The sequence below is a fragment of the Carica papaya genome, chromosome 6 (genome assembly GCF_054855325.1).
Source record: "Carica papaya isolate Zhongbai chromosome 6, ASM5485532v1, whole genome shotgun sequence".
Classification (NCBI taxonomy): Eukaryota; Viridiplantae; Streptophyta; class Magnoliopsida; order Brassicales; family Caricaceae; genus Carica; species Carica papaya.
The window spans coordinates 36437689-36463661 of NC_142314.1; the positions used below are offsets into that span (position 1 = coordinate 36437689).

At 31.7% G+C, this 25973-nt stretch overlaps 2 protein-coding genes and 2 pseudogenes across 2 annotated transcripts; 1 reads left to right on the plus strand and 3 right to left on the minus strand.

Moving 5' to 3' along the window:
• Positions 1-5196: 5196 nt before the first annotated feature.
• Positions 5197-7496, plus strand: ACP1 (acyl carrier protein 1). The gene is made up of 4 exons (XM_022035522.2): positions 5197-5408; positions 6379-6489; positions 6814-6936; positions 7126-7496. The coding sequence occupies exons 1-4, from the start codon at positions 5358-5360 to the stop codon at positions 7252-7254; spliced, it is 414 nt and encodes a 137-aa protein (XP_021891214.1). The 5' UTR covers positions 5197-5357; the 3' UTR covers positions 7255-7496.
• A 390-nt stretch (positions 7497-7886) lies between these two features.
• CAND2 (Protein of unknown function, transmembrane-40) lies at positions 7887-10942 on the minus strand. Its single transcript, XM_022035559.2, has 6 exons — positions 10495-10942; positions 9341-9532; positions 8755-8917; positions 8546-8648; positions 8357-8438; positions 7887-8123 (listed from the first exon to the last, which is right to left on the minus strand). The coding sequence occupies exons 1-6, from the start codon at positions 10795-10797 to the stop codon at positions 8046-8048; spliced, it is 921 nt and encodes a 306-aa protein (XP_021891251.2). The 5' UTR covers positions 10798-10942; the 3' UTR covers positions 7887-8045.
• Positions 10943-18698: 7756 nt separating this feature from the next.
• LOC148253618 (agamous-like MADS-box protein AGL80 pseudogene) lies at positions 18699-19256 on the minus strand (annotated as a pseudogene).
• Positions 19257-21324: 2068 nt separating this feature from the next.
• LOC148253619 (agamous-like MADS-box protein AGL80 pseudogene) lies at positions 21325-21834 on the minus strand (annotated as a pseudogene).
• Between the last annotated feature and the right edge of the window lie 4139 nt (positions 21835-25973).

Here is a 25973-nt window from a genome sequence, read left to right on the forward strand (position 1 = left end):
AATTTATTTTTATAATAAAAATTTAATTATCTCATAAGTAAATAATTTTGATCTCATGTAAATCATTTTAATTTACCCTTCTTACCCTCTATATATATATATAATTTACCCTTCTACATATATACTTATTATTTCTTATCTTTTAAAGCACACAACCTTTGTATATATGTATGTATGTATATATATATATATATATAAATATATGTGTATGATATTAGTGCTTCACAGGGCGGTGCTGACCAACTTTGATGCTGGAAAGACACTTTTCCATGGAAAAGAAATTTCCTCCAATCAATCAACCTCATGCTCATAATATATATATATATATGTATATACACACACACACATATTACATTATATTTTTAAATTAGTATTATGATTTCAATAAAAAAAAATTAACACAAAATATTTATTTTGCACGTAAATATAATATATTTATTGTAATTCATTTTATAATTTTATTAATATATTAATATATTAAAATTTTAATATATTTAATTAAATATTATATATCGATTATTGTTATATCATAATATATATAATAATAAAATTTAAAATCATAATTTTTGAATAAAATATAAAGTATTAATCATTAAACTTTTTGTTCATGGTCGTAAATTTGATTTGAGGATTTAATTAGTATTTTCTAAATTAAAAATTACTTAAAAACTAATATTTTTTAAATTATTATATAAAACTTAAATTGTGATAAGGTAAATATTTGGAGAATTTAAATAAATATTTTAAAAAATAATATTTTAATTTAATAATAATATAATATACACTTTTTTTTTTTTTTTGGTTGCCCTTCATTAATCATTATAATAAATGTAAAGAAAGTAAGTCTTGCCAAAAGGTTGCCGACCCAAACACGGCTTAATCATATTTGCTGTGGTGAAAATGTAGAGGAAAAGATCGAGTCATCATCGCAAAGGCAAATTTTTTTAATTTCTATCAAAGAGAATAAATTAACTTATCAACAACACAACTAATGTCATTATTAAAAGTTTTTACTTTTTTATTTAAAAAATAAAATATTTAATACTATATAAATATATTATGAATCAACAATAATCGAATTAAGTGACATGACGTGTCGTGAGATGTTATGAACAGTTTACGTAAAATTTGAAAACGCGTAAAAGTCATTCTCGAGATGGATAACCTACTTGCAGTTCATGTTCTGAATATATTTATTTACTATGAGTCGGTTCAGATCAACGTTTACTTTAATCTTATTCAAATGATTAGAATCCGCTTGTTTAGCAGTTGGATGGTTCAAATTCAATATATTTACAGAGAGGAGAATCGTTGTGCTGATTTCTTGGCCAACCGTGCTTTTTCGAATTTTTCTTAGCTCCACTTCCATCGTTAGCCTTTTGTCAATCTTGTTTAAATCACTAGAGACGACCTTATTGTGGTGTCTTGATTTATAATATGTAATATTTAAAAAAGATTAATCGACTTATAATATTTGATTCAGTAAAAATAAAAATTTTATTTTATTAATATATTAGTAGAGTTATAATAATTAAATTAAATTATTTTTTTTAATTTTAAAAAATATAATAAATTTTAAAATATTAATTTAATTCTTTAAGTTACGTATACTTTTATAGCAAGAAAAGTGACGAACACAACATTAATCAAGTCAAACTAAATATATAAAAAGTAAAGCAATAAAAGTTATATATTAAATATTATTATTTTTTAATAATTGGATTCCCTTTTTAACCTTCTTTTTACCCATTATTACATTAATTTGTATTATATTATATATATATATATATTTTTTTTAACATGTTACATCACATGCAAACAATATTATATTTAAATCTAAAAAAGGGCACAAAGGCATAAAAATAACATAGAAAATGTAAGACAAATTAAAAAATAAATATTTATAAAATTAAATATATTTTCTAAGAATTTAATTTTTTTTTTCCATTCAAATTTCCATATTTTATTAATTACTCATTTTGTTTAATTGGTATTTTCACATTTAATTTGCTATTTTTTTTTTAATGTGGTCACACACACAAATTATATGTACTATAACTATCATAATAAATAAATGGTTGATGGGTATCAATCGGTCAACTTTTTCATGCTTCATTAATTTTTTTTTCTTAGCTAGTAAGAAAATAGAAAATCAAGAAATAAAATAATTATTTTTTAAAATATTTATAATTAATTAATTAATTAAATTTGGAGGGGAAAAAAATAAGATTGAAAATGAAATAAAACCAGCAAGTTAGTTGAGAGATTGTGAGATGTGCATGGACAAGTTTAATTAAGATAAGGGGGTGAAAATTTGTGTATCTATTTATTTCAATTTTTGGCATCACATGGATTATACCATCCAACAAGATAATTTATATTTCCTAAAATTTATAAATTTAAATTTGTAGTTTTTAGTATATTATACAGATTACTAAAGTTTAACGTAGGTTTAAAAAATAAATCGGTCACGAGAAACTCATAATTTCATTTCCCGCGTGCTTCTAATGTAGCAGTCCCGGAAATTTAAAATGAAATTTATATTATAAATATCAAATGCGGAAGCGAAGTCAAAATTTGAATAACATCCCTTACACTAAAACAAAAAACGTGCTCACAAAATATAAAAGATTAAACTACCTAAAGGAGAAACTTGAAAGTAAAAACTACGAATGTGACTATGGAGTCTTTAGGAGTCCCATTCGTCGTCCTCCTGCAGAACCGGCTCGGGAACGATGTCCTCTTGATCTGAAATGATTAAATAAGGAATGAGCTACACTAGCCCAGTAAGGACATCACGATATCTCACCGTCACGGAGGTAAAGGTGGGTAGAAAACACAAAAAGACCAATGGAGCATAATTTACAACAAATCCTTTTATTAATAATAAAACCTTTACCATTCACTTACCTCGGTGAAATTCATAAAACAATATACGAAAACAATAACATCATCATCATCATGAAAACATATATATGAACTGTATAACATAATACCTATCAAACTTTTCGTAATTCAATCGTTACACAACATATTTTCCTAATTCACCAGCCCACTAGTATCCATGGGGATCCATAGGGGTCCCGCTACCCGTTAATCCTTAACACTTGAAATCCATTCCAGGGCCGTCCCCATACCCCGTCCGGTATGGGCGCCAAACCATAGACCTCATTACCCCGTCCGGTATAAGGGTGAAACGGGCCGTCCCCATACCCCGTCCGGTATGGGCGCCAAAACACATAAGATCTCCATACCCCGTCCGGTATGGGAGACCACAATCCCGGTAGGGTTCCCTACGGACCCAGTCCGTCAACCATCTCCCAGGATATCTAGTCAGGCTGAACACATTTATACAATTTCCATTTACATAATCTTTCATTCTCCTTTTCCCTCAGTCAGCATTATCAATCACATACAAACAAGCAAAACGATAATTTATGCCAAACAGACAACATACAGCATCAATATCCCGGTCATTCAATCCATAATCAATAAAACAGTAAAATATGCACACGAAACTATAAAATGAAAACATCGAACCTCATGCTGCATTTAAAACTGTAAAACAGACCAAATAACAGTTAACCGACAAACACACTAGACTCGGGCTCCATTAGCAACCTTAAGTAATTTCACACATTCGTTGATTCATGAAATACCGTTTTATCATTTATTAAACTTTAAAACCGTGATAGAAAATAGGGTGAGGGGTCCTTACTCATTTCGGGGTCCGAACACGGCTTCACAGTGCGCTTGCAGGCTGTCCCTAATTTTCCTTGAATTTTTCCCGGGGAACTGAAACGCACTACTGGTACCTGCACGTGTTCCAAAAAAATCATAAATTAGGCCTAGGACCCCTTTCGGCCAATATCGCAACTCCGGCACGGCTGCTCCGCCGTGCTCCGGCGGTGGTTTGCCTCGGGTTGGCCGCTTTCGGCCGTTTCCGATCGAATTCGGCCACACTCGCATTGGTTCCTGCGATAAAACAACCCTACGGCCCTTGGGGGGCCGAAAATTTACGGAAAACCGAAGCTTACCGGCGGCGGTACTCTCGGGTGTGGCGGCTCTCCGATGAAGTTCGTGTTTTGGTGATTCGGCTCCGATCAACCTGTAGAGAAAAGAATGGTGATCACGGTGATATAAAAATTGCATTAAACGGAGGCCGGGAAGGGCCTCATTGGAGGCAAAAACCGAGAAGGGGCGCGGCGGCGCCGCTGGCTTTCGGTCGTTGGGCCGGGATTTTGGCTCCGATTTGGCCACTGGAGAAATCAGCGTGGAAAAACGAGTCGGGGGTATGAAATTTACCTCGATCGGCGATCGGAAATCCCTCCGGTGCGGCGGCGGGTGGCGGCGGCCGGCTTCTGGTTCGTCTTCTCCAGCGAGGGCAGGCGGCTAGGGTTTGGGGTCTGGTGTGGGGGTCTTATTTATACCCTTTTGCCTTTTGATCTCAGCCGTCCATTTTGATTTGATCTGGGCCGTTCGATCGCGCGCACGCGGATCGCCAACGTGGCCCGTCCCCGGTCGTCGTGGTTTTGCCACGTGGCAGGTTCTGGTTGGCCAGGCCTGCTGACGTGGCTGTTGACGTGACACACACATTTTTTTTCCTTCAATTTCTTCAATTTCCCCGGGCGCTACATCTAATGCAAATCTTCTTCGTATAATCGTTTTAAATACGGTCACGTACTAAAAAAAAAAAAAGAAAAATGAGAAGAAGATTGAAAACTCTGGTACCATATTTTGAACGTGAATAAAATAATACCGATAAATTTTGCTACAGAAAGGTATAACAGAAGAAACTCTATACGGGTTTCTTTTAACGATTGTCTTATTTCTCGACACATACGACTTAATATGGTAGAGTTGAAATTATACCCCTTAACAAATTTGACACGGTACAAAAAATAAAATAAATTTACGAACTCTGTGTAAGGTTCGGGGTGGGTTCAAGTTCGTACTTGATAAGATACGATCGTGTTCGGATGTAGTCAAATTCAAGTCTTACGCGGAAAATTGATTGAGAAAAATTTAATTAATGATAACGGGTTAAATACATGAAAATCACAAGGGGCTTGAACTTAGAGTCAGCCCGGCCCGGCCCATTCATTTAATCTCTCTTTGGATTTATTAATTAAAACTACGAACTCTCGTTGGCAGAATCAAACTAGTTTAAAAGGCAGTAAGCTGGTCCCTGTCAACATCAATAATAAACGTAACAGTCTTAAAACCCTTCCAACTGCCTCTCTTTTTCACTCTCTTCGTGCTCTCCGCCACTCCGGTTCTTCATCTACCTCTTCTTTATTCTCGCTCCGATCTCTCTCGCCCTGTCTTTTTTTTTTTTTCTATTCGGTTATCGAGAAATGGCGTCCGTTGCTGGTTCATCGGTCTTCATGCAGGCTCGTCCTCGTCAGGTATCCATCGGATTGGTACTCGCTCTTCTTGTTAGAGGAGAATCTGATCTGTTAATGATCGGTGTTGATCTAATTTGACTTCGCTTGTTATGGTTTTCTGTTTAGCATTTTAGAAAATCTAGGTATTAGATTCAGCTGTATTGATATTTTCCGGTGGAGGTTTTGACAAGGATTGGTTTGATCTGGTGAAATTTTGATCTGCTTTGTCTTGCATGTGATCACTTTCTAGTTTTCTGATGTTTAATCGAGAAAATCTCGTCAGTACGTTGTGTTTCATTTTTTTTTCCTCTTCTTGAGAGGGAGAAGAAGCATATAATTGATATTTTTGTTTCTTCAGCGCTAATTCTTGCTGCTGTTTGTTTAATCTCTGCATTTCGCGTAGGAATTTCTGGATTTAAGAAACTAATTTCAATTATGTATTTTTTAAATTTGTAATGGTTGCTGGTGATTAGTTGTCCTTTTCTTTTTCAGTAAGGAAAAGAATAGAGAATTTATCAAACAGGATTAATTTATTACTGTGTATGAGAATGTTTATGTTGATCAATTATCGTGGTATAATGTAAGAAATTCGAAGCTGCTGTGGAATATTTTGATGCATTTTGTTGAAAGAATGTCTTTTCCTCATAGAGTTTATCTGGTAAACTGATGGCCAAGATATTTTCTCTTCTGTGATGCTTTTAGTAGTTGCAGAAATAATCAGGAGTAACCCTTTGTATAGGGAGGTACATTAAATGTGATAGCTTAAAGCATCATTTCTACTATTATACAGGCTCTGTGGATGTGGTTGTTAGGGTGATTATGTAGTTTTGGTATAGATGGTTCATAAGCATTCTGCGTTTTGGTTTTCTTGTTCTGGATGGTGCATCTTGGGGCTCTTATATTTAGCAATTCCTTCTTGTCCCGTATGAAAAAAGATTACCAGTTTAATTATTCTTTATTAATTGATTCTGTGGTCGAACATCATGAACAGGCAGCAACAAGGTTTTCCAGTCTGAAGTCTATTTCTGTTTCTAACCTGGGAAGGAGCAGTCTCTCGTTTAGGTTACGCCCAGTGCGTGCTGGCTTGCGAATTTCCGCTGTTGTATGTTTCTCACTATCGTTCTTGATTTCTTTCCTTGGTTTTTGTGCACATTTAATTGATCTTTCATGGTACCTTTTTCTGGAAACGATATTAGAAAGTCCTTCAGTGGATTTATTTTGATAAAGTTCTCTTCTATGCATAAGTTGATTTTACAAAAACACGATAAGATTAAATTGCTCAGATTAACGAGGGAGAGACACTTCTGTAAGTTACTTGGATGCATGTTTACCCACCTAAGCAGTGCAGGGCAATGTTTCTTTTGAACAAAGTTAGTTTCTTGCAAACAAAACAAAGTCGATTTATGGGCAAAATGTAATCCTGCAGGCCAAGCAGGAGACATTGAATAAGGTGTGTGCAATAGTAAAGAAGCAGCTAGCACTAGCACCTGATGCTTCAGTTACTGGTGAAACATCGTTTGCTGACCTTGGAGCCGATTCTCTTGACACGGTACCAGCCTAAATATATATATATATATATATATATATATATATGGTTTCTGGAATTCTCTTCTTTCTCCATAAAGAGTTTTGAAAATCAAGAAGAATCTTGCCTTCACATGTTTTACTTTCTTCTTATTCCGAGGCCACTGCTCTTAGATTGTCGTCTCCTAACTCGTTGACATGGCTTGCCATTCAGGTTGAGATTGTGATGGGGCTTGAGGAAGAATTCGGTCTAAGCGTGGAGGAGGAGAGTGCCCAGACCATCGCCACTGTTCAGGATGCAGCAAATCTCATTCAGGAACTTCTCGAGAAAAAGGCTGCTTAAAAGAAACAAACAGTTGAGTAGAGTTAAACGATTGTTATGATGTGCTGACCGGGTAATATATCACTTGTTTGTTAGATGCAGTCGGAGGGCTTCTTTGGTAATATGTTTTAAGTCCATTGTTAGTTTGATTTAATTTGAGTTTTGGTGAACTTTGTTAGTTTGGTTTGAGCATCGGATAAACCCTTCCCTTTTTCAAGTTTTGCTTTTGATAAGTTTTAACAGTTGCGAAGGTTGCAGTTTTAGCCTTCTCCTTCCCATGGTTGGTATCTCTAATTTGTGTCATGTATTCATATTTCTTAAAGCTGTTTTTCAAATTGGTTAACTTTTGTTTAAAAAAATGAGACTCATTTTATATTTATAGTTTAATATTTAATTTATTAATATATTAATAAAACTGTATTAATAAAATAAAATTTAATATTATTTATTTTTTTAAAAAAACTTTTAAATATATTTTAAATAATTTTTACAATGAATAATTCTTAAAATTTAACAGAACAAGTAAGTTATATAAGTAACTTAATAAATTAACCAACCAATCAATTTACACAAACCTGAAACTATATGCATTTGGTTATTAGAATGTAGGCTTTAAGTTTATTTGATTTTTATCACTGGGCATCACAAGACAGTTTGGTATCCTACAACACAAAGGAAATTCTATGCCATTAGCATGGAAAAAAAACAAGTACATACATAGAGAAATCTTTCCTCTAAGGCGGCCATAGTTACTTCTATTTACAGAGTGGAATGACCTGAATAATCTCATGATTCGGACATCATCAGTTATATCACTCCCAATCGGAATCAAAGAAACCAGCATCCTTCATTTCCGAGTAGTACACATGCTCCAAATGCAGATCTTCTTCCTGTAATCATTCCAAACACAGGTCATATATTGGTTCAGAACCTGTACGGTGATACAAAAGTCCGTTGTAAACATCATCTAATTCAAAACCCATTTGGCGAATTTAGATCGTGTTTTCGTTTTCGACAAATGATACGCGTCGTGGTGTATAAAAAATATAAATTTTGAAAACAAAAACTTAAAACAGTTTGCTACAACTAAAGAGGACCTAAAAACTCCACCAAATGATTTTACCTGGAAGAAGTCTGCCAAAAATGTTATATACAGAAGCGGGAGGTAGAAAGCATGGTAGCAAACAATTGTGGCACCGTACAACCTGCAAATCAATTGTCTCCTCAGACCAGATGAGGGAAATGGGAATTTGATGCTGACAATATTGTACACGAGTTGTGAATAAAGTTCTTTGCGAAGATCGGGATTTACCAGAAGCCAAATGCTGTCCCATTTCCAGTGAGCGCACAAGCAAGTAGAGACAGTGCATTCAAGATGAACATAATTGCGACGTACTTGTAGAATGCAGGTCTTGCTGTTGAAAAGGAAAGATGACACGGGGTTAAAACTTACAAGCACAAAACTACATGTCGATATAAGACCAATCCGAGTAAAGATATGGATGTCCAGTATCAGCTTACCGGGTAACCTTTCTCTCCACTTGGAGTTGTACATGAACAGTATCGTGCCATAAATAGCAGTAAGTACTAGTCTATGGATGACCCACAAGCCCCACTTCACTCGATGTGAATGTTCAGTGTTATCAATGAACAAAGGAACCCCAAACCCAAGTAGGTAAATCACCTGAAATATAGAGGACATTGAAAGAGATATTCATTCTATAGTTTCATCGACATCAAAAAATAAATTAATAAAAAGTAATGGGCAAATTTCAGAAGGGGAACGAAAAAGAATTTACATCTCATGTACATACAAAATACTTGCATTGCTATGTCCTCTCTCTCTCTCTCTCTCTCTCTTATTTGACATTACTCTCTTTCTAGATGAGAGCAAGACCTATAATAGTGCATTCCACTTGAGTTTCATAGTTACTCATGGCATAGAAAATTAATATTCTATGTTCAATCAGTTTAGTATGGCACATAAAAAAGAAAACTTCATGATACTAAATTGTCGTGATATTACTCTGATATTGGTATTGACACAATGAGGTATAGAAAAGAGTAGCAGGCTATATGGATGGTTCCCAGGAAAGAAATGGAATACCTTTAGAAGTAAATCCAGTCCAACAATCATTCCTGATATGACAAAAGTCCGTGTTAGAGATTCGAGCCCACTGGCGTAGTTTCCTTGGAATAAGAAAGCCACCAAACTAACTTCCAGGAACAACATTCCAGAAGTTGTAAACAAAGACAGGGCATTCCATGCTGCTTCCTTGCCGGGACTGCACTCCCATGCCTGCATCAACAGAGGAAATTAGAACTTGGTGCTCAGCGCACAATCTGAACAGAGATAATGTGAAATTTAAAAGCAAGATTAAAACTGGTAATAAGAGATTTCAAAGAAAAGAAAAAAATTTCATAAAATTGATGAAAAGTTGTTAAGAGTAGACACTTTAGTAGCTTAACTTAATCCTAAATAAAATCGAGGTGATTCCAGCTTGCCTTCGGCCTGTCAAGTCAATGTTACTTAAAATAGAACATAACAAGCTAGTTTCCTTTCAAAGATAAGCCAGCCAAATTATTTACTTCATCTACATACATCTCTACAAAACCTTTGCCAATTTTCCCTTAGAGAAACTAGCTTAAGATTAAAAAAAAAAAAAAAAAAAGACAAAGCTTGGGAAAACAAAGTGAGAACAAACACAAGATAGACTTCCAAGCATTAAGTTGTAATCCATTCCACAAGATTGAAGGATTCCCAGTAATCATTACTTGAATATCTCTCTCCCAGAAACAGATGATACATAAATAAATGTAATTCAACGTGGCATAACATCAAACAGATATTTTACTTCTCTAATCCAAGTAAAAAAAACTACAGAGCATTGAACAAGAGAGCAAATAGCAAGCCAGAGACCCCAAGGATAGGCTATTATAGCATACTTCCAAAGCTAATTATTCAGTCCAACAGACATCAAATACTACTGGAGGAAACCATTGTTCAAAGACTAAATTAAAGACCCAAAAACCCCATGGGAGAAAGAAATAAGATTTAAAAAGATAATAACAAGCTAAAGATTCCCATCTACCATCATTTCATAGTTTCCCTTATTTCTCAGATAAATAAACCTATTCACCCATTTCACTAATTCAAAACTCTCCCCTAAACTGAAGGCAAAAAACTATGCATTAATCCAATAAACAGAAACCAAAAAAGAAATTTTGCTGTTCATGAACTAAATTGAAAAACCCACACACCTGCAAACAACACCAACCAAGATTGAGCAAACTAACGAGCCAGAGAGAACCGTAATACGCGATCATAATATACGACCTTCCATTCGATAGCTTCGACAAGCTGTTCTTGGCCTGAAACCCCAAGTAGACCACGAAAAGAAGCGAGGACACAATCAAGATCAAATTGTGTAACAAACCATGGCACTCAGATATCCATCCGTAAAATCCCAAGCCCAGAGAGCCGCTCCCTTCGAGAGTTGAGTTAGGGTTTTTGGGAACCAAAATGGAAAATGACGACCCCGCGATTTCTTCAAGAACTCGCATTTTCTGGCACTTCAGCAAGAAAGATTGCAACTTCGACAACCCTAACCGTAAATTGATAGGCAAATTGTGTACAGAGGAAGGTGGAAGGAAATGGGAAATTAGGGGAAAAGCGAACTTTTCAGTGGTTCGGAAGCTGTTGGATTTCTCTGATTGATTTTTGGTTTGATGAAGATGCTACGCTTATGGGGTGAGAGGATGAGGATGAAATATTATTAAAATATAGTGGAAATTTATGTTTATTAATATATAGGTTTAATTTTCTTTTTGGTCCACTTTATTTTTTTTTTAAATTAATTTCCTAACTATAATTTAATGGTCAATCCAATGTTATAAAATATATAAATAGTAAACTTTAAAAAACACATGTAAAATATGTAAAAATAATAATTTGAGAAAATATCAAATGGTTTTATATAAAAGTATAAATAAAAATTTAAGAAAAATATCAAAATATTATACTAAAAAAACAATAATTTGATGAAGAATTGATTTTTAAATAGCTTATATATATATATATATATATTTAATTTAAAAATAAAAATTTCCCCCCCTAAATTTTTCTTTATTTCAATTTTTTTCTTATCATTTTCTTTGTAGTTTGACCTTTTATTATTCTATAAGATATTATTAATCTTAAGATAATATTTACATATGTTTAAACATCTAAATACGAATACATAAAAAAAAATTTGAAATTAAATAATTTCAAAATAGATAGATAAATTAAATATCAATATAATATTTACGTTTAATATTAAACTATATTTATTTAATAGAAATAATGTCAATAACATTCTCCAAACCCTAATTCTATGAATGTTTGTCGCCTGGTTTACATAACATTTTGGCTATCGTTCTCATCATTTGTCTGGACATCTTCTCATGCTTCTTGTGAATTTCAAGAAGTTCTTATAAATTTATTTTTAAGTTTTTGGACATTTTTTTTAGAATTTTTTGGATCATACATATAAGATCTTTTAAATCTATTTTGTTTGTATTGTTTGCGGACTTCTCCGTTAGGTGTTCAAATAGCATTTGCATAATTTCGTTTTCATGATTTTTCTTATGTTGCTTCTCAACTTGATCATTCATTTTCTTAATCCCTTCTTCAAGAAATGCCTCCTGGTTCACCATCTTTTTGTTGTGATCGATTACAGATATATTGTTGAAATCCGTCAGGACTTGGTGGACTCCCATTTCAGAAGGCAAAACCTCAAGCTTCATACTGTAAAGATTATAGATGATTACACTTGCATTAACTCCACATAAAGTGGTCGATTCGCTTACCTTCTTCGGTAATTCCTTCATCCTTTTGTTGAAGGTTTCCTTTCTGGCTTTATCATTGATTATAAAAACGATTTTTTTCTGCTTCTTGGCCATGCTTGGTAGGGAAAAAGTGATATTGAAATAAAGTTGAAAGTTTTTTTTTTTGGTTTCATAGTCTGTAGAACTAAGGGTATATATAGTTTTAAAGTGATATCTAAATTATTTACTATAAAATCTAATTAGTTATATGTTTATATTGTGCAGATCTGTTAACGATTTATTTAAAAAATTTATAAAATAAAAAAATATCATAATTGAGAAAATTACACATTGCAATTGTAATAAAAAAAATTAGATATACGATAATTGAGAAAAATAAGAAAGTATTCTGTAACACCCAAAAATTTGCATTTTATTTTATTTTTATTTTTTAATTTATTTTAATTTTTATAGGAATTTTTGTTTAATTTTATTATATTTTAATATTTAATTTATAAGATTTTAATTTAATTTAATTTAAATTAATAGAAATAAAAATAATAGTAATAATAAAATAGGGTAAAATTATTTTTGAGATTTAATTAAAATTGATTTTGGAGAAAATGGGTGAAAATTTGAATTATGGGGGTGTTTTTGAAAAGAAAATCGAAACTCGGGGGTCAAAACGCAATTTAGAAAAATAGTGCCACGTCAGCAGCCTCAGCCAACCAGGACACGCCGTGTGGCAGGGATGCTGACGCGGAAAGCCACGCGGGACGGAGACACGTGGGTGATCTGCGTGCGCGCAATCGGACGGCCCAGATCCGTTTCCGCGCGATTGGACGGCCCAGATCCGTTTCCGCGCGTACGGACGGCCCAGATTAGAGGCGCGCGTGGACGGTCCAGATCGTGGGCGACGGCACCGTCGTCGGAGCACGACAGAGCTGCCATGCTGGAATTTTAAAATCGGCCGAAAGGGCCCTGGGTCTGATTTGGGGTTTTTTGGGGACATGTGTAGGTATCGGAAGTGTGTTTCAGTTTTCGGAAAAAAATTTAGGGAATCTAGGGACTGCCCGTAGGCGCAGTGAGAACCCGATTTCAGACTTCGAAATAAGTAAGGATCTCTCACCCTATTTTCTATCACGGCATTAAAGCCTAATATATAATAAAACGGTATTTTATGAATTAATAGATATGTATAATTGATTAAGGTTACTAATGGAGTCCGAAACTGATATATTTTCGATCAAATGTTGTTTGATTTAATTTGCAGTTTTGAATGCAGTATGGTACCTGATGTGTTTATTCTATGGTTTCGTATGCATGAATCACGGTTTCATTTATTATGCTTTGAATTATTGTGAACCCGATGTTGTGTTGCCTTATTTGGTATCAATTACTGTTTTACGTGTTTGTGTTTGACTGGATAATTGAGATTAAGAAAAATAAAAAAAGGTATGTGAATTGATAATAGATAATGTCGACAGCCTGACTAGATATCTTGAGAGATGGTGGACGGACCGGGTCCATAGGGAACCCTACCGAGAACGTGGTCTCTCATATCGGACGGGGTATGGAGACTTTATGTGTTTTGGCGCCCATACCGGACGGGGTATGGGGACGACCCTTGAATTAAGTTATTAATGTGAATGGTTCACGTGTAACGGGGACCCCCTATGGATTCTCATGGATACAAGTAGGCTGATAAAAGAGGAAAATTGTTGCCTGATGATTGAGATATAAAAACATGACATGTGTTATGTTGCAGAATGTATGTGATCTTATGATATTTATGATGTAATTATTTTGATAATTATTTTCATGAATCTCACCGAGGTAGGTGGACAGTAAAGGGTTTTAATATTGATAAACGAGTTTGTTATAAATTATGCTCCATTGGTCGTTTTTGTTTTCTACCAATCTTTATTTCTGTGACAGTGAGATAGTGTGATGTCTTTATTGGGCTAGTGTAGCTCATTCCTTACTTAACTATTTCAGATCAGGAGGACTTGGTTTCCGAGCCCGTTCTGCAGGAAGACGGCGAGTAGAAGCCAAAGAATTTATTAGTTTTCCCTCCAGCATTCATTCATAGTATTTCCTTTAAGTTAGTTTATTCTTTCATACTTTAATTCGTTTTGGTTTAGTTTATTTTTTCATACTTTAATTCGTTTTGGTTATTGTGTAAGATATGTTAATCATAATCTATTTTATTTCGCTTCTGCACTTAGAATAAATATATATACATTTCCTTTTAATTTCCGGGGCTGTTACATATTCAGTGTAGGATTATAAAAATATATCAAATTAATAACATCAAGATTCAATTTATAATAAGTGCTGTTTAAAACATGCGTTCATCCACTCAAACCAAATTAAATGTCACATTCATATTTTATTTTTATTCGTGAAATATTATCCACATTTAATTTTTTATGATATTAAAAAATTTCGTAATTCTTCTAAATTTTTTCCTAATATGTAGAGACCACTCGATTAAAAATTTACTCATATTAAAAATTGAAGTAAGAGCATTCATATTTTGTAATAACTAGTTACATATCGTTATGCTAATAGTATAGGTCCATGATAGATATATATTATATAATAGCTTTGATTCGTATGTGGACAAAGTTCATTAGTCATAAGAAGATTTTTAATTTATCGTGTGCTATACACTTTTATACTTCAGTTGCTATCTTTGAAACTATTTGTGGAGAAGATATATAAATTATTTTATGATATTAAAGTTGTTAAAAAGCCATTCTCTTTCTTATCATTTGATAGTCTACCATCCCGATGCTCCTTTATAGTCTTAAAATAGTTAATACTCTCACGTTGTAGAAAGTAGAATAAAATATATTACAACTGAATAAATATCTAATTATCATGATGGAATTTTTTTAAAAAATATAATACATAAAATTTAAGATTAAACAACTTAAAAATTATTTAATAATACTACTTAAGTTTTAATACCAAACGATATTTATTTAATAAGAAATAGATATTAACCAAGGAGGTTAATTATATTATTAATATTGTTATCAACACTAAGCAAAATCATCTTTCCAAATCATAATTCCATAAATGTTCATGGCTTGGTTTGCTCAACATTTGGTTGTTGTCCTCACTATTTGCCTGAACATCTTTTCTTATTTCTTGTGGATTCTGAGATATTTCTTCAAGGTATTGGGTGTATAATCCACCAACTCATGACAAATATCCAAGAACATAAGTTGCTCGGGAACTTTCTTGTGAGGCATTTAATTAATTTTGGCATTACCTCATTGTCACGATTTTTCTTATGCAGTTTCTCAAGTTGATTGTTGATTTTCTTGAGCATTTCTTCGAGGAATGCTTCATGACTCAACATTTTTTGATTGCCCTGGATACGGGACATCCTATTGAAATCCATCAAGATTTGGTTGACTCTTGTTGGAGAAGGCCAAACCTCAGGTTAAGCACTGTAAGGACTATAAAGGACAAATCTTGCATTAACTCCACACAAAGTGGTTAGTTTACTTACTTTCTTAAGTAACTCCTTCATTCTCTTGTTAAAGGTCACCTTTCTGGCTGTTTTATTACTTATGACGATGATTTTAATCTTCTTCTTGGCCATGCTTGATTGAGAGAAAATCGATACTAAAATAGAGTTGAAAGGTTCTTTTTTTCTTTGGTTTCTTGGCCTAGGCAACAAGGGTATATATAATTCTAAAAAAATATCCAAATTATCTATTACAAGATTTAATTGCTTCTGTGTTGATGTTTCACGTATTTATTAAAGATTTATTTAAAGTTATATAACGTAGGAAAATAAACATAATTGTTAAAACTTAATATTGTAATTACAATAAATAGATTGCTCATAAGATTATTGAGGAAAATAAAGAATTTTAAGTGTAGGATTATAAGAATATCTTAAATTAATTACTCAAGATTCAATTTGAAATATGTAATTTAAAAAAAAAACACGTGTTTGTTGGTCCAAACCAAATTAATTCACGTAGCTGGGAAATATTTAATAACTTAATTTGGTTTGTAGATTTCCCAACTACGTGAATTAATTTGGTTTGAACCAACAAACACATATTTTTTTAAATCGCATATTTCAATTTGAATCCTAAGCAATTAATTTGAGATATTCTTATAATCCTACACTTAATTTTTTTTTTTATTTTCCTCAATAATCTTTTGAGAAATTTTTTATTGCAATTACAATCTTAGGTTTTACAATTATGTTTATTTTTCTATGTTTATATAATTTTAAATAAATCTTTAACAAATACGAGTAACATCAACATAAAAGCAGTTAAATCTTATAATAAATAATTTAAATATTTTTTTTATATAATTATATACCTTTGTTGCCTAGGCCAAGAAATTAAAGAAAAAAAAAACCCTTCAACTCTATTTTAGTATCGGTTTTCTCTCTACCAAGCATGACCAAGAAAAAAATCAAAATCGCCCTCACAAGCAAAAAACAGCTAGAAAAGTGACCTTTAACAAGAGAAAAAGGGGTTGCTGAAGAAGGTAAGTGAAATAACCACTTTGTGTAGAGTTAAATGCATGAGTTGTCATTTATAGCCCTTACAGTGTTGTGCCTAAGGTTTGGCCATCTCAAACAAGACTCAACCAAATCTTGATGGATTTCAATGGGATGTCCTAGATCAAACGCAATAAAAAGATGATGAGCCATGAAGCATTCCTTGAAGAGAGACTCAAGAAAAACGATAATCAACTCGAGAAACTGTATAAGAAAAATCATGGCAATGAGTTTATGCTAATATTATATGAACATCGCTTAGGAAAATTCTCAAACAATTTAGACCTAAGAGATTTAAAAGATCTTGGATGCATGATCTACTAACTCATGATAAATTTTCAAGAACATAAATATAAACTTGAAGAAACATCTCAGGGTCCACAAGAAGTAGGAAAAGATGTTCAGGCAAATAGTGAGGACAACAACTAAAATGTTGAGCAAACTAAGCCATTTTTCTGGACATTCTCTTTTACTTCTTGTAGATCCCAAGAAGCTTTTTTAAGTTTATTCTTTAAGTTCTAGGATATTCTTTAGAACATTTTGGATCATACATCTAAATTTTTTTAAATCTCTTTTGTTTGTATTGTTTATGGACTTCCCGACTAAGTGTTCAAATAACATTTGCATACCACGATTTTTCTTACGCTGTCTCTCAACTCAATCATTCATTTTCTTAACATTTTCTTTGAGAAATGCCTTCTGGCTCACCATCTTTTTGTTGCGATTGATATCGAATATACTGTTGAAATCCATCAGGACTTTGTGAAATCCCATTGCAGAAGGCGAAACCTCAGGTTTCACATTGTAAGGATTATAAATGACTACACCTGCATTAACTCCATATAAAGTGGTTAATTCACTAACCTTCTTTAGTAATCCCTTCATCCTTTTGTTGAAGGTCACCTTCCTGGCTTTATCGTTAATTATAAAAGCGATTTTATCTTCTTATTGGTTATGCTTAGTAGAGAAAAGGTCATACTGAAATGAAGTTGAAGACTTTCTTTGGTCTCTTGGCTCATGGAACTAAAGGGTATATATAGTTTTAAAGATATATCTAAATTATTTATTATAAGATCTGATTATCTATATGTTTATACTGTGCATATCTGTTAAAGATTTACTTAAAAACTTATAATATAGAAAAATATCATAATTGTAAAAATAAGAAAATATCTGTAAAAAATTATTTATTACAAGATCCAAATTATCTGTTAAAGAGATATCCAAATTATTTATTACAAGATCTAATTGGTTCTGTATTTATTTTGTGCATATCTGTCAAAAATTAATATCTAAATTATTTATTACAATATCCAAATTGTAAAAATGAAACAGTACAATTATAATATAATAATTGGTTGTAAGATAACCGAGAAACATAAGAAAATATTCAGTGTAGGATTATAAAAGTATCTCAAATTAATAACATCAAAATTCAATTTATAATAAGTTCTATCTAAAACATGTGTTTGTCTATTCAAACCAAATTAAATGTAAACCATGGTACACGGTAATCAAGAAACAATTTTGATAGATGAAGTTCAAGATGTCGTATTCGTATTTTATTTTTGTTCGTGGAATATTATCCGTATTTGATTTTTTTTATAATACTAAATAATTTCATAATTCTTCTAAGTTTTTTCAAAATATGTAAAAACTACTCGGATATAAATTTACTCGTATTAAAAATTAAAGTAAGAGCACTCATATTTTTGTAATAATTAGGCACAGAACCTTATATTTTGATAGATATATATTCTATCATAGTTATTGATCCAATTAAAGTTGCTAAAAACCAGTCTCTTTCTTGCCCTTTGAAAATATAACATCTCGAAGCTCTTTTATATTCTTAAAGTACGTAATACTCTCGAGTTGTAGAAAGTAGGATAAAAAATATTACAAACGAATAAATAACCAATTATCATGACGGCAAAAATTCTTTTACATATAATTACTTAAAATTTAAGATTAATCGATTCAAAATTATTTATTAATATTACTTAAGTTTTAATACTAAACGAAAAAGATATTAACTAAGGAAGTCATTAACATTATTGATATTGTTATCAACTCTAAGCAAAATCATCATTCCAACTCATAATCCCACGAATATTCATGGCTTGGTTTGGTCAGCAACTTGGTTATCGTCCTCACTATTTGGCTGGATTTCTTTTCCTACTTCTTGTGGATTGTGAGATGTTTCTTCAAGTTTATATTTATTTTCCTGAAAATTTGTCATGAGTTGGTGGATCATGCATTCAAGATCTTTTAAATCCCTTGTGTCTAAATTGTTCGGGGACTTTCCTGCGAGACATTCAGATAACATTAGCATAACTTCATTGTCACGATTTTTCTTATACAATTTCTCGAGTTGATTGTTGATTTTATTGAGCCTCTCTTCGAGGAATGCTTCGTGGCTCAACATTTTTTTACTGTGTTGGATCTCGGACATCTCGTTGAAATCCGTCAAGATTTGGTTGACTCTCGTTGGAGAAGGCCAAACATCAGGTTCGGCACTGTAAGGACTATAGAGAACAATTCCTGCATTAACTCCACACAAAGTGGTTAGTTCACTTACTTTCTTCAGCAACCCCTTCTTCCTCTGGTTAAAAATCACCTTTCTTGTTGTTTTGTTTCCTATGAGGGCGATTTTGATCTTCTTCTTGGCCATGCTTGATAGAGAGAAAACCCGATACTAAAGTGGAGTTGAAAGTTTTTTTTTTCTTTATTTTTTTGGCCTATGCAAAAAGGGTAGATATATAATTCTAAAGAGGTATCCAAATAATTTATTACAAGATTTAACTACTTATATGTTTGTGATACGCATATCTGTTAAAATTTTTTTAAAATTTTTGAATGTTGGATTATAAGAAAATCTTGAATTAATAAGTTAAGATCCATTTTGCAATAAGCGATTTGAAAAAAACATATGTTTGCGGGTTCAAACGAAATTAATTGTAAAGCACACCATGCGTTAATCAATACACAAATTTTAATAAATGGAGTTCAAAATGCCACATTCTTATTTTCATTTTGTTCATGGAATTTTATCTAAATCTAATTTATTTTACGACATACAAGTTTCAAAATTCTTCTAAGTTTTTTCCTATCGTGTAGAAAACTCTAAAAAAAATAGGAATTTACCCACAAGAGAACTCAAGCATAACCAATAAGAAGGGATTGAGAGCTTAAGGAGGTTGGGAGAGTTGAATAACACTATTAGAAATATGATGCGTCCATCTAAGAAGGTGATCGACGCACTCATTTGCCTCCCACAAAACATTGACAAAACCAACCTCCCAGTCATGGGAAATGAGGTCTTTCAACTGTTACTCCAAATCAGAAACTGAGGGGTCGATCTTGTGATGACTTTGGATAATGTCTGCAAGGGAAAGTTAGTTCACTTCAAAAATTAGCTGTTGGATTCCCTTGTCCTAAATTCTTGGAGATTTTTCAGTTCTTTTTGGATTATAAATTTAAGATTGAACTGAACTACAAAACCAACCAAGATTGATCAAGCTAACGAGCCAGAGAGAATCGTAAATACGCGATCATAATATACGACCTTCCACTCGATAGCTTCAACAAGCTGTTCTTCACCTGAAACCCTAAGTACACCAGGAAGAGTAGTGAAGACACAATCAAGATCTAATCTTGTAACAAATCATGACACTCAGATATCCATCTGTAAAATCCCAAGCCCACAGAGCTGCTCCCTTTAAGAGTTGAGTTTGGGTTTTTGGGAACCAAAATGGAAAATGAGGACCCTGCAATTTCTTCAAGAACTCGCATTTTCTTCCATTCCAGCAAGAAAGATTGCACCGTAAAAAACCCCGATCCTAAATAGATAGGTTAATTGTATAGAGTAAGGTGAAAGCAAATGGAAAATTAGGCGGAAAAACATGAACTTCTTAGTGGTTTGGAAGCTGTTGATTTCTCTGGTTGGTTTTGGTTTGATGAAGATGCTTTGTTTTTGGTGATGGGGATGAAGTAGTATTAAAATATAGTGGAAATTTATGTCTACGAATATATAGATTTGTTTTTTTTTTTAAAATTAATTTCCTAACTATAATTTAATGGTCAATATCATTTTACAAAAAAATATAATTAAAAAATTAATAAAAAGATATGTTAAATATGTAAAAATAATAATTTGAGAAAATATAAGATAGTTTTATATAAAAGTATAAATAAAAATTTAAGAAAAATATCAAAATGTTGTACTTAAAAATATTTTAATAATCTTTTATTGAATTCTAATTAGATTATTTTCAAATAGAAATAAATTGTTGAGTGTAATTGCAGAGGAAAAGAAAGATTTAGAGACAAATTGTTTTGATGCTTTGAAAAAATTCTTGAATTTAATTTTATTGTTATTGATGAGGAATTGATTTCTAAATACTTGTTATATTTTTTTTTAATTAATATGTACAATTTTATTTTTCGAAATTTCTCTTTATTTTAATTCGTTTCCTATGATTTTCTTCGTAAAAAAATATTAATTTTTAGATAATATTTAGACATATATGAACATTTAAATACAAATACATAAAAAAATTTTAAGAATAAATAACTTGAAACCGCATTTATTTAATAAGAAAAAGATATTAACAAAGAAGGTCAATAACATTCTCGATATTCTTATCATCTTAAAGCAAACCCATTTTTTTAAACCCTAATTCCATGAATGTTCATCGCCTAGTTTACATGACATTTTTGTTATTATCCTCACTATTTGTCTAGACATCCTCTCCTGCTCCTTGTACATCTCGAGAAGCTTTTATAAGTTTATCTTTAACTTCTTGAATATTTTTAAGAAGTCTTTGGATCAGAAATCCAAGCTCTTTCAAATCTCTTTTGTTTGTATTGTTTGCGGACTTCCCTGTTAGGTGTTTAAATAACAGTTGCATAATTTCGTTTTCACGATTTTTCTTATGTTGCTTCTCAACTTGATCATTCATTTTCTTAATCCCTTCTTCGAGAAATACCCCTTGGTTCACCATCTTTTTGTTGCGATTGATCTCGGATATATTGTTGAAATCCGTCAGGACTTGTTGAACTCCCATTGCAGAAGGCCAAACCTCAAGTTTCATGCTGTAAGGATTATAGATGATTACGCCTGCATTAACTCCACATAAAATGGTCAATTCACTTAACTTCTTCAATAGTCCCTTCATTCTTTTGTTGAAGGTCACCTTTCTGGCTTTATCATTAACTATGAAAGCAATTTTTATCTTCTTCCTGACCATGCTTGGTAGAGGAAAAGTTATATTGAAATGAATTTGAAAGTTTTTTTTGTTGAGTTTCTTAGCCCGTGGAACTAATAGTATATATAGTTTTAAAAAGATATCCAAATCATTTATTACAAGACCTAATTAGTTCTAAGTTTATTTTTTGCATATCTGTTAAAAATTTACTTAAAAACTTATAATATAAAAACATATCATAATTGTAAAAATAAAAAAGTATATGTTAAAAATTATTTATCACAAGATCCAAATTATCTGTTAAAGAGACATCCAAATTATTTATTACCAGATCCAAATTGTGAAAATTAAACATTACAATTACAATAGAAAAATTGGTTGTAAGATAAGAGAGAAAAATAAGAAAGTATCCGGTGTATGATTATAAAAGTATCTCAAATTAATAACATTAAAATTCAATTTATAATAAGTGCTATCTAAAACATGTCCAAATTAAATGTGAACCACGATATACAATAATCAAGAAGCAGTTTTGATAGATGAAGTTCAAGACGTCATACTCGTATTTTATTTTTCTTCATGGAATATTATTCAAATTTGATTTTTTTATAATAATATTAAACGATTTCATTATCCTTCTAAGCTTTTTCTAATTATGAAGAAACCACTAGGATAGAAATTTACTCGTACTAAAAATTGAAGCAAGAGCACTCATATTTTTGTAATAATTAGGCACAAACCCTTATGGTAATAACATAGGTCTATGATAGATATATGTTCTATAATAGTTCTGATCCGAATGTGGATAATGTCCATTAGTCACAAGAGGAATTTTAATTTATCACGTGTTATATGCTTTTACGTTTCGGTAATTTTTTTTCGAAACAAACATTTCGGTAATTATCTTTGAAACTATTTATGGACAAGATATAAAATTATTTTATGATGTTGAAGTTGTTAAAAGCCATTCTCTTTCTTGCATTTTGAGAATATAGCATCCTGAGGCTCATTTATCATTTAAGATTAAAAAATTTAAATTATTTATCAATATTATTTAAATTTTAATACTAAACCACATTTATTTAATAAGAAAAAGATACTAACCAAAGAAGTATCATTCTAACTCGTAACTCCATGAATATTCATGGCTTGGTTTGATCAGCAATTTGGTTTGTCGTCCTCACTATTTGCCTGGACATCTCTTCCTACTTCTTGTGGATTGTGAGGTGTTTCTTCAAGTTAATATTTATTTTCCTGGAAATTTATCATAAGTTGGTGGATCATGCATTCAAGATATTTTAAATCTCTTATGTCTAAATTGCTCTGGGACTTTTTTGCGAGGCATTTAGATAAGACTAGCTTAACCTCATTATCACAATTTTTCTTATACAGTTTTTCGAGTTGATTGTTGATTTTATTGAGTCTCTCTTCGAGGAATGCTTCGTGGCTCAACATTTTTTTACTGCGCTTGATATGGGGCATCTTGTTGAAATCCTTCAAGATTTAGTTGACTCCCGTTGACAAAGGTCAAACATCAAGCTCAACATTGTAAGGACTATAAAGGACAATTCCTGCATTAGTTCATACAAAGTAGTTAGTTCACTTACTTTCTTTAGCAACCCCTTCTTCCTCTGGTTAAAGGTCACCTTTCTGGCTGTTTTGTTACTTATGAGGGCAATTTTGATATTCTTCTTGGCCATGCTTGATAGAGAAAAAACCAATACTAAAATTGAATTGAAAGTTATTTTTTTCTTTTTTTTTCTTGGCCAAGGTAAAAAGGGTATATATATATTTTGCAAGAGATATTCAAATAATTTATTATAAGATTTAACTGCTTCTATGTTGATACTGCATGTATCTGTTAAAAATTAGTTTTAAATTGTATAAACGTAGGAAAATAAATATAATTGTAAAAACCTAAGATTGTTGCAATAAAATATTGCTTATAAGATTATGAGGAAAATAAAGAACTTTTAAGTGTAGGATTATAAGAGTATCTCAAATTAATTATTCAAGATTCAATTTGAAATGTGCGATTTAAAAAAAACATGTGTTTGTTGGTTCAAACCAAATTAATTATAAACCAAACTATGCAGTAATCAATACATAAGTTTTAATAAATGAAGTTCAGATAACATATTCTTATTTTGTTTTATTATTGGAATTTTATCTATTCATGATTTATTTTATAATATGAAAATTTCAAAATTCTTCTAACTTTTTGAGAAATTTCTCAAAAAATAGGAATTTAATAAATAGAGAACTTGATCAATATCACTCATATTCTTGTTATAATTAGGAATAGACCAAATCTCAAATTAAAAACATCAAAATTCAATATGCAACAAACATTATTGAAAAAAGGTGTTTATCAATTCAAACCAAAATAAATATAATCAAGAAATAATTTCAATAAATAAAGTGCAAGATGCCACATTCTTATTTTATTTTTATTCATAGTATTAAATTTAATCGGGTGGGTCACCTATGATGGGACATGACCCTTTGGATTAGTGGTAATTGTTAGTTTAAAATTAAAAATAAAAAAAATTGTGGTTAGTTACCGCATCCAAAAGAAATGGGAAGTTACCGACTTATTGTTCTGTAAGAAAAAAACAACATAAGAAAAAAGAGAAACACGTACCGAAAAAACTTACACACTATCTCTCTCTCTCAACACAAAGTTCTACTTCTGTGAAGAAGAAGAAGAGATTTTTGTTAATTTTTTTTTCAAAAGTTTAGATTTTTACAAGAGATATTTATTCGTGAAAATTACGTGCAGTTCATTATACGTTAATGTGATTGTATGTGATACTATGCAAAAATGATTTTAAAAAAATATTTATAAAATTATTTTATAAATTATAGGTTAATTTCATGAGTTTTCTAACACATAGAATATTATCTGTATATGATTTTTTTTTCACATTATGAAAATTTTAATTTTTTTTTTGTAACTTTTCCCAAATATGTAGAAAACTCTATAACAAAAACTTAGTAATATCAAGCAAGAGCGAAGTTGTATTGCAGCAGCCCAAATACAAGGAGTTGAGAGCTTCAAGAGGTTGGAACAGATGAATAACACTCTTAGAAATATGGTGTGTCCATCTAACAAGGTGATCAACGCACTCATTTGCCTCCCGAAAAACATGGACAAAGTTGACCTCCCAATAATGGGAAATGAGGTCTTTCAACTATAACTCTAAATCAAAAACTGAGGGGTCAATCTTATCATGACGTTAGATAATATCTACAAGGGAAAGTTAGTTTACTTCAAAAATTAGTTGTTTGATTCCCTTATCCTAAGCCATCTTGAAACCCGCTAAAGCCCCCATAATCTTAGCAATAAGTGGATAACAAGACCCAACATTGTAAATAAATCTTGCCACCAAGTGACCATCACTATCACGAATAAGATTACTTGCATTAGCCATGCCAGGATCACCTTGAATAAGACCATTCATGTTGAGCTTAAGCCAATTGACCGAATGCGCCATTCAATATTAAGGAGCTTTTCTAATTCGTTTCCTCGATATTGAATACATTAGTGTTAGGAAATTAATAGGTTTAAGAATTTTAGCCCAAAAGCTCTCACCTTCATTGATGAGGTGTTAACCAAACTTTATAAGAACACATCATGTTCTAAAGTAGCATATCATGCACCCCAAGGCCATCCATCTACTTGGTTTGACAAGCCCTCTCCCACTTAAACAAGTGAGCCTCATGGACACCCTCTCTCTTAACCAAGATGAATTCCCAAGTGAGTTTTTAAATAATAAATACATTACTCAATAAAAATAAATTGTTGAGTATAAGTGCATAAGATGTGGAAGATCTAGAGACAAGTTCTTCCCAATTCGACGTTGTTTCATTGAATATTTTTCAGTTCTCTTTGGATCATAAATTTAAGATGTTCTAAATCTTTTTTTTTTTTGGTACAAGGGGAAAAACAAACACAATATTTTAGAAAGAAGAAATGCCTAGATATTATACATTATAGGCTAGGAGACCTTGATGAGATCCTCTCTAATGATGCTTAGAATTTTCGTAGGAGGGTGCTATAGGCAATATAGTCCAAGAGGTTGGTCAAAATTTTGATTTACCAGATAGTCCGCACACTAATTTCTTTCTCGATTGACATATTGTATCTTGATAGTTTAATCTTTCATGAACTAAACCTT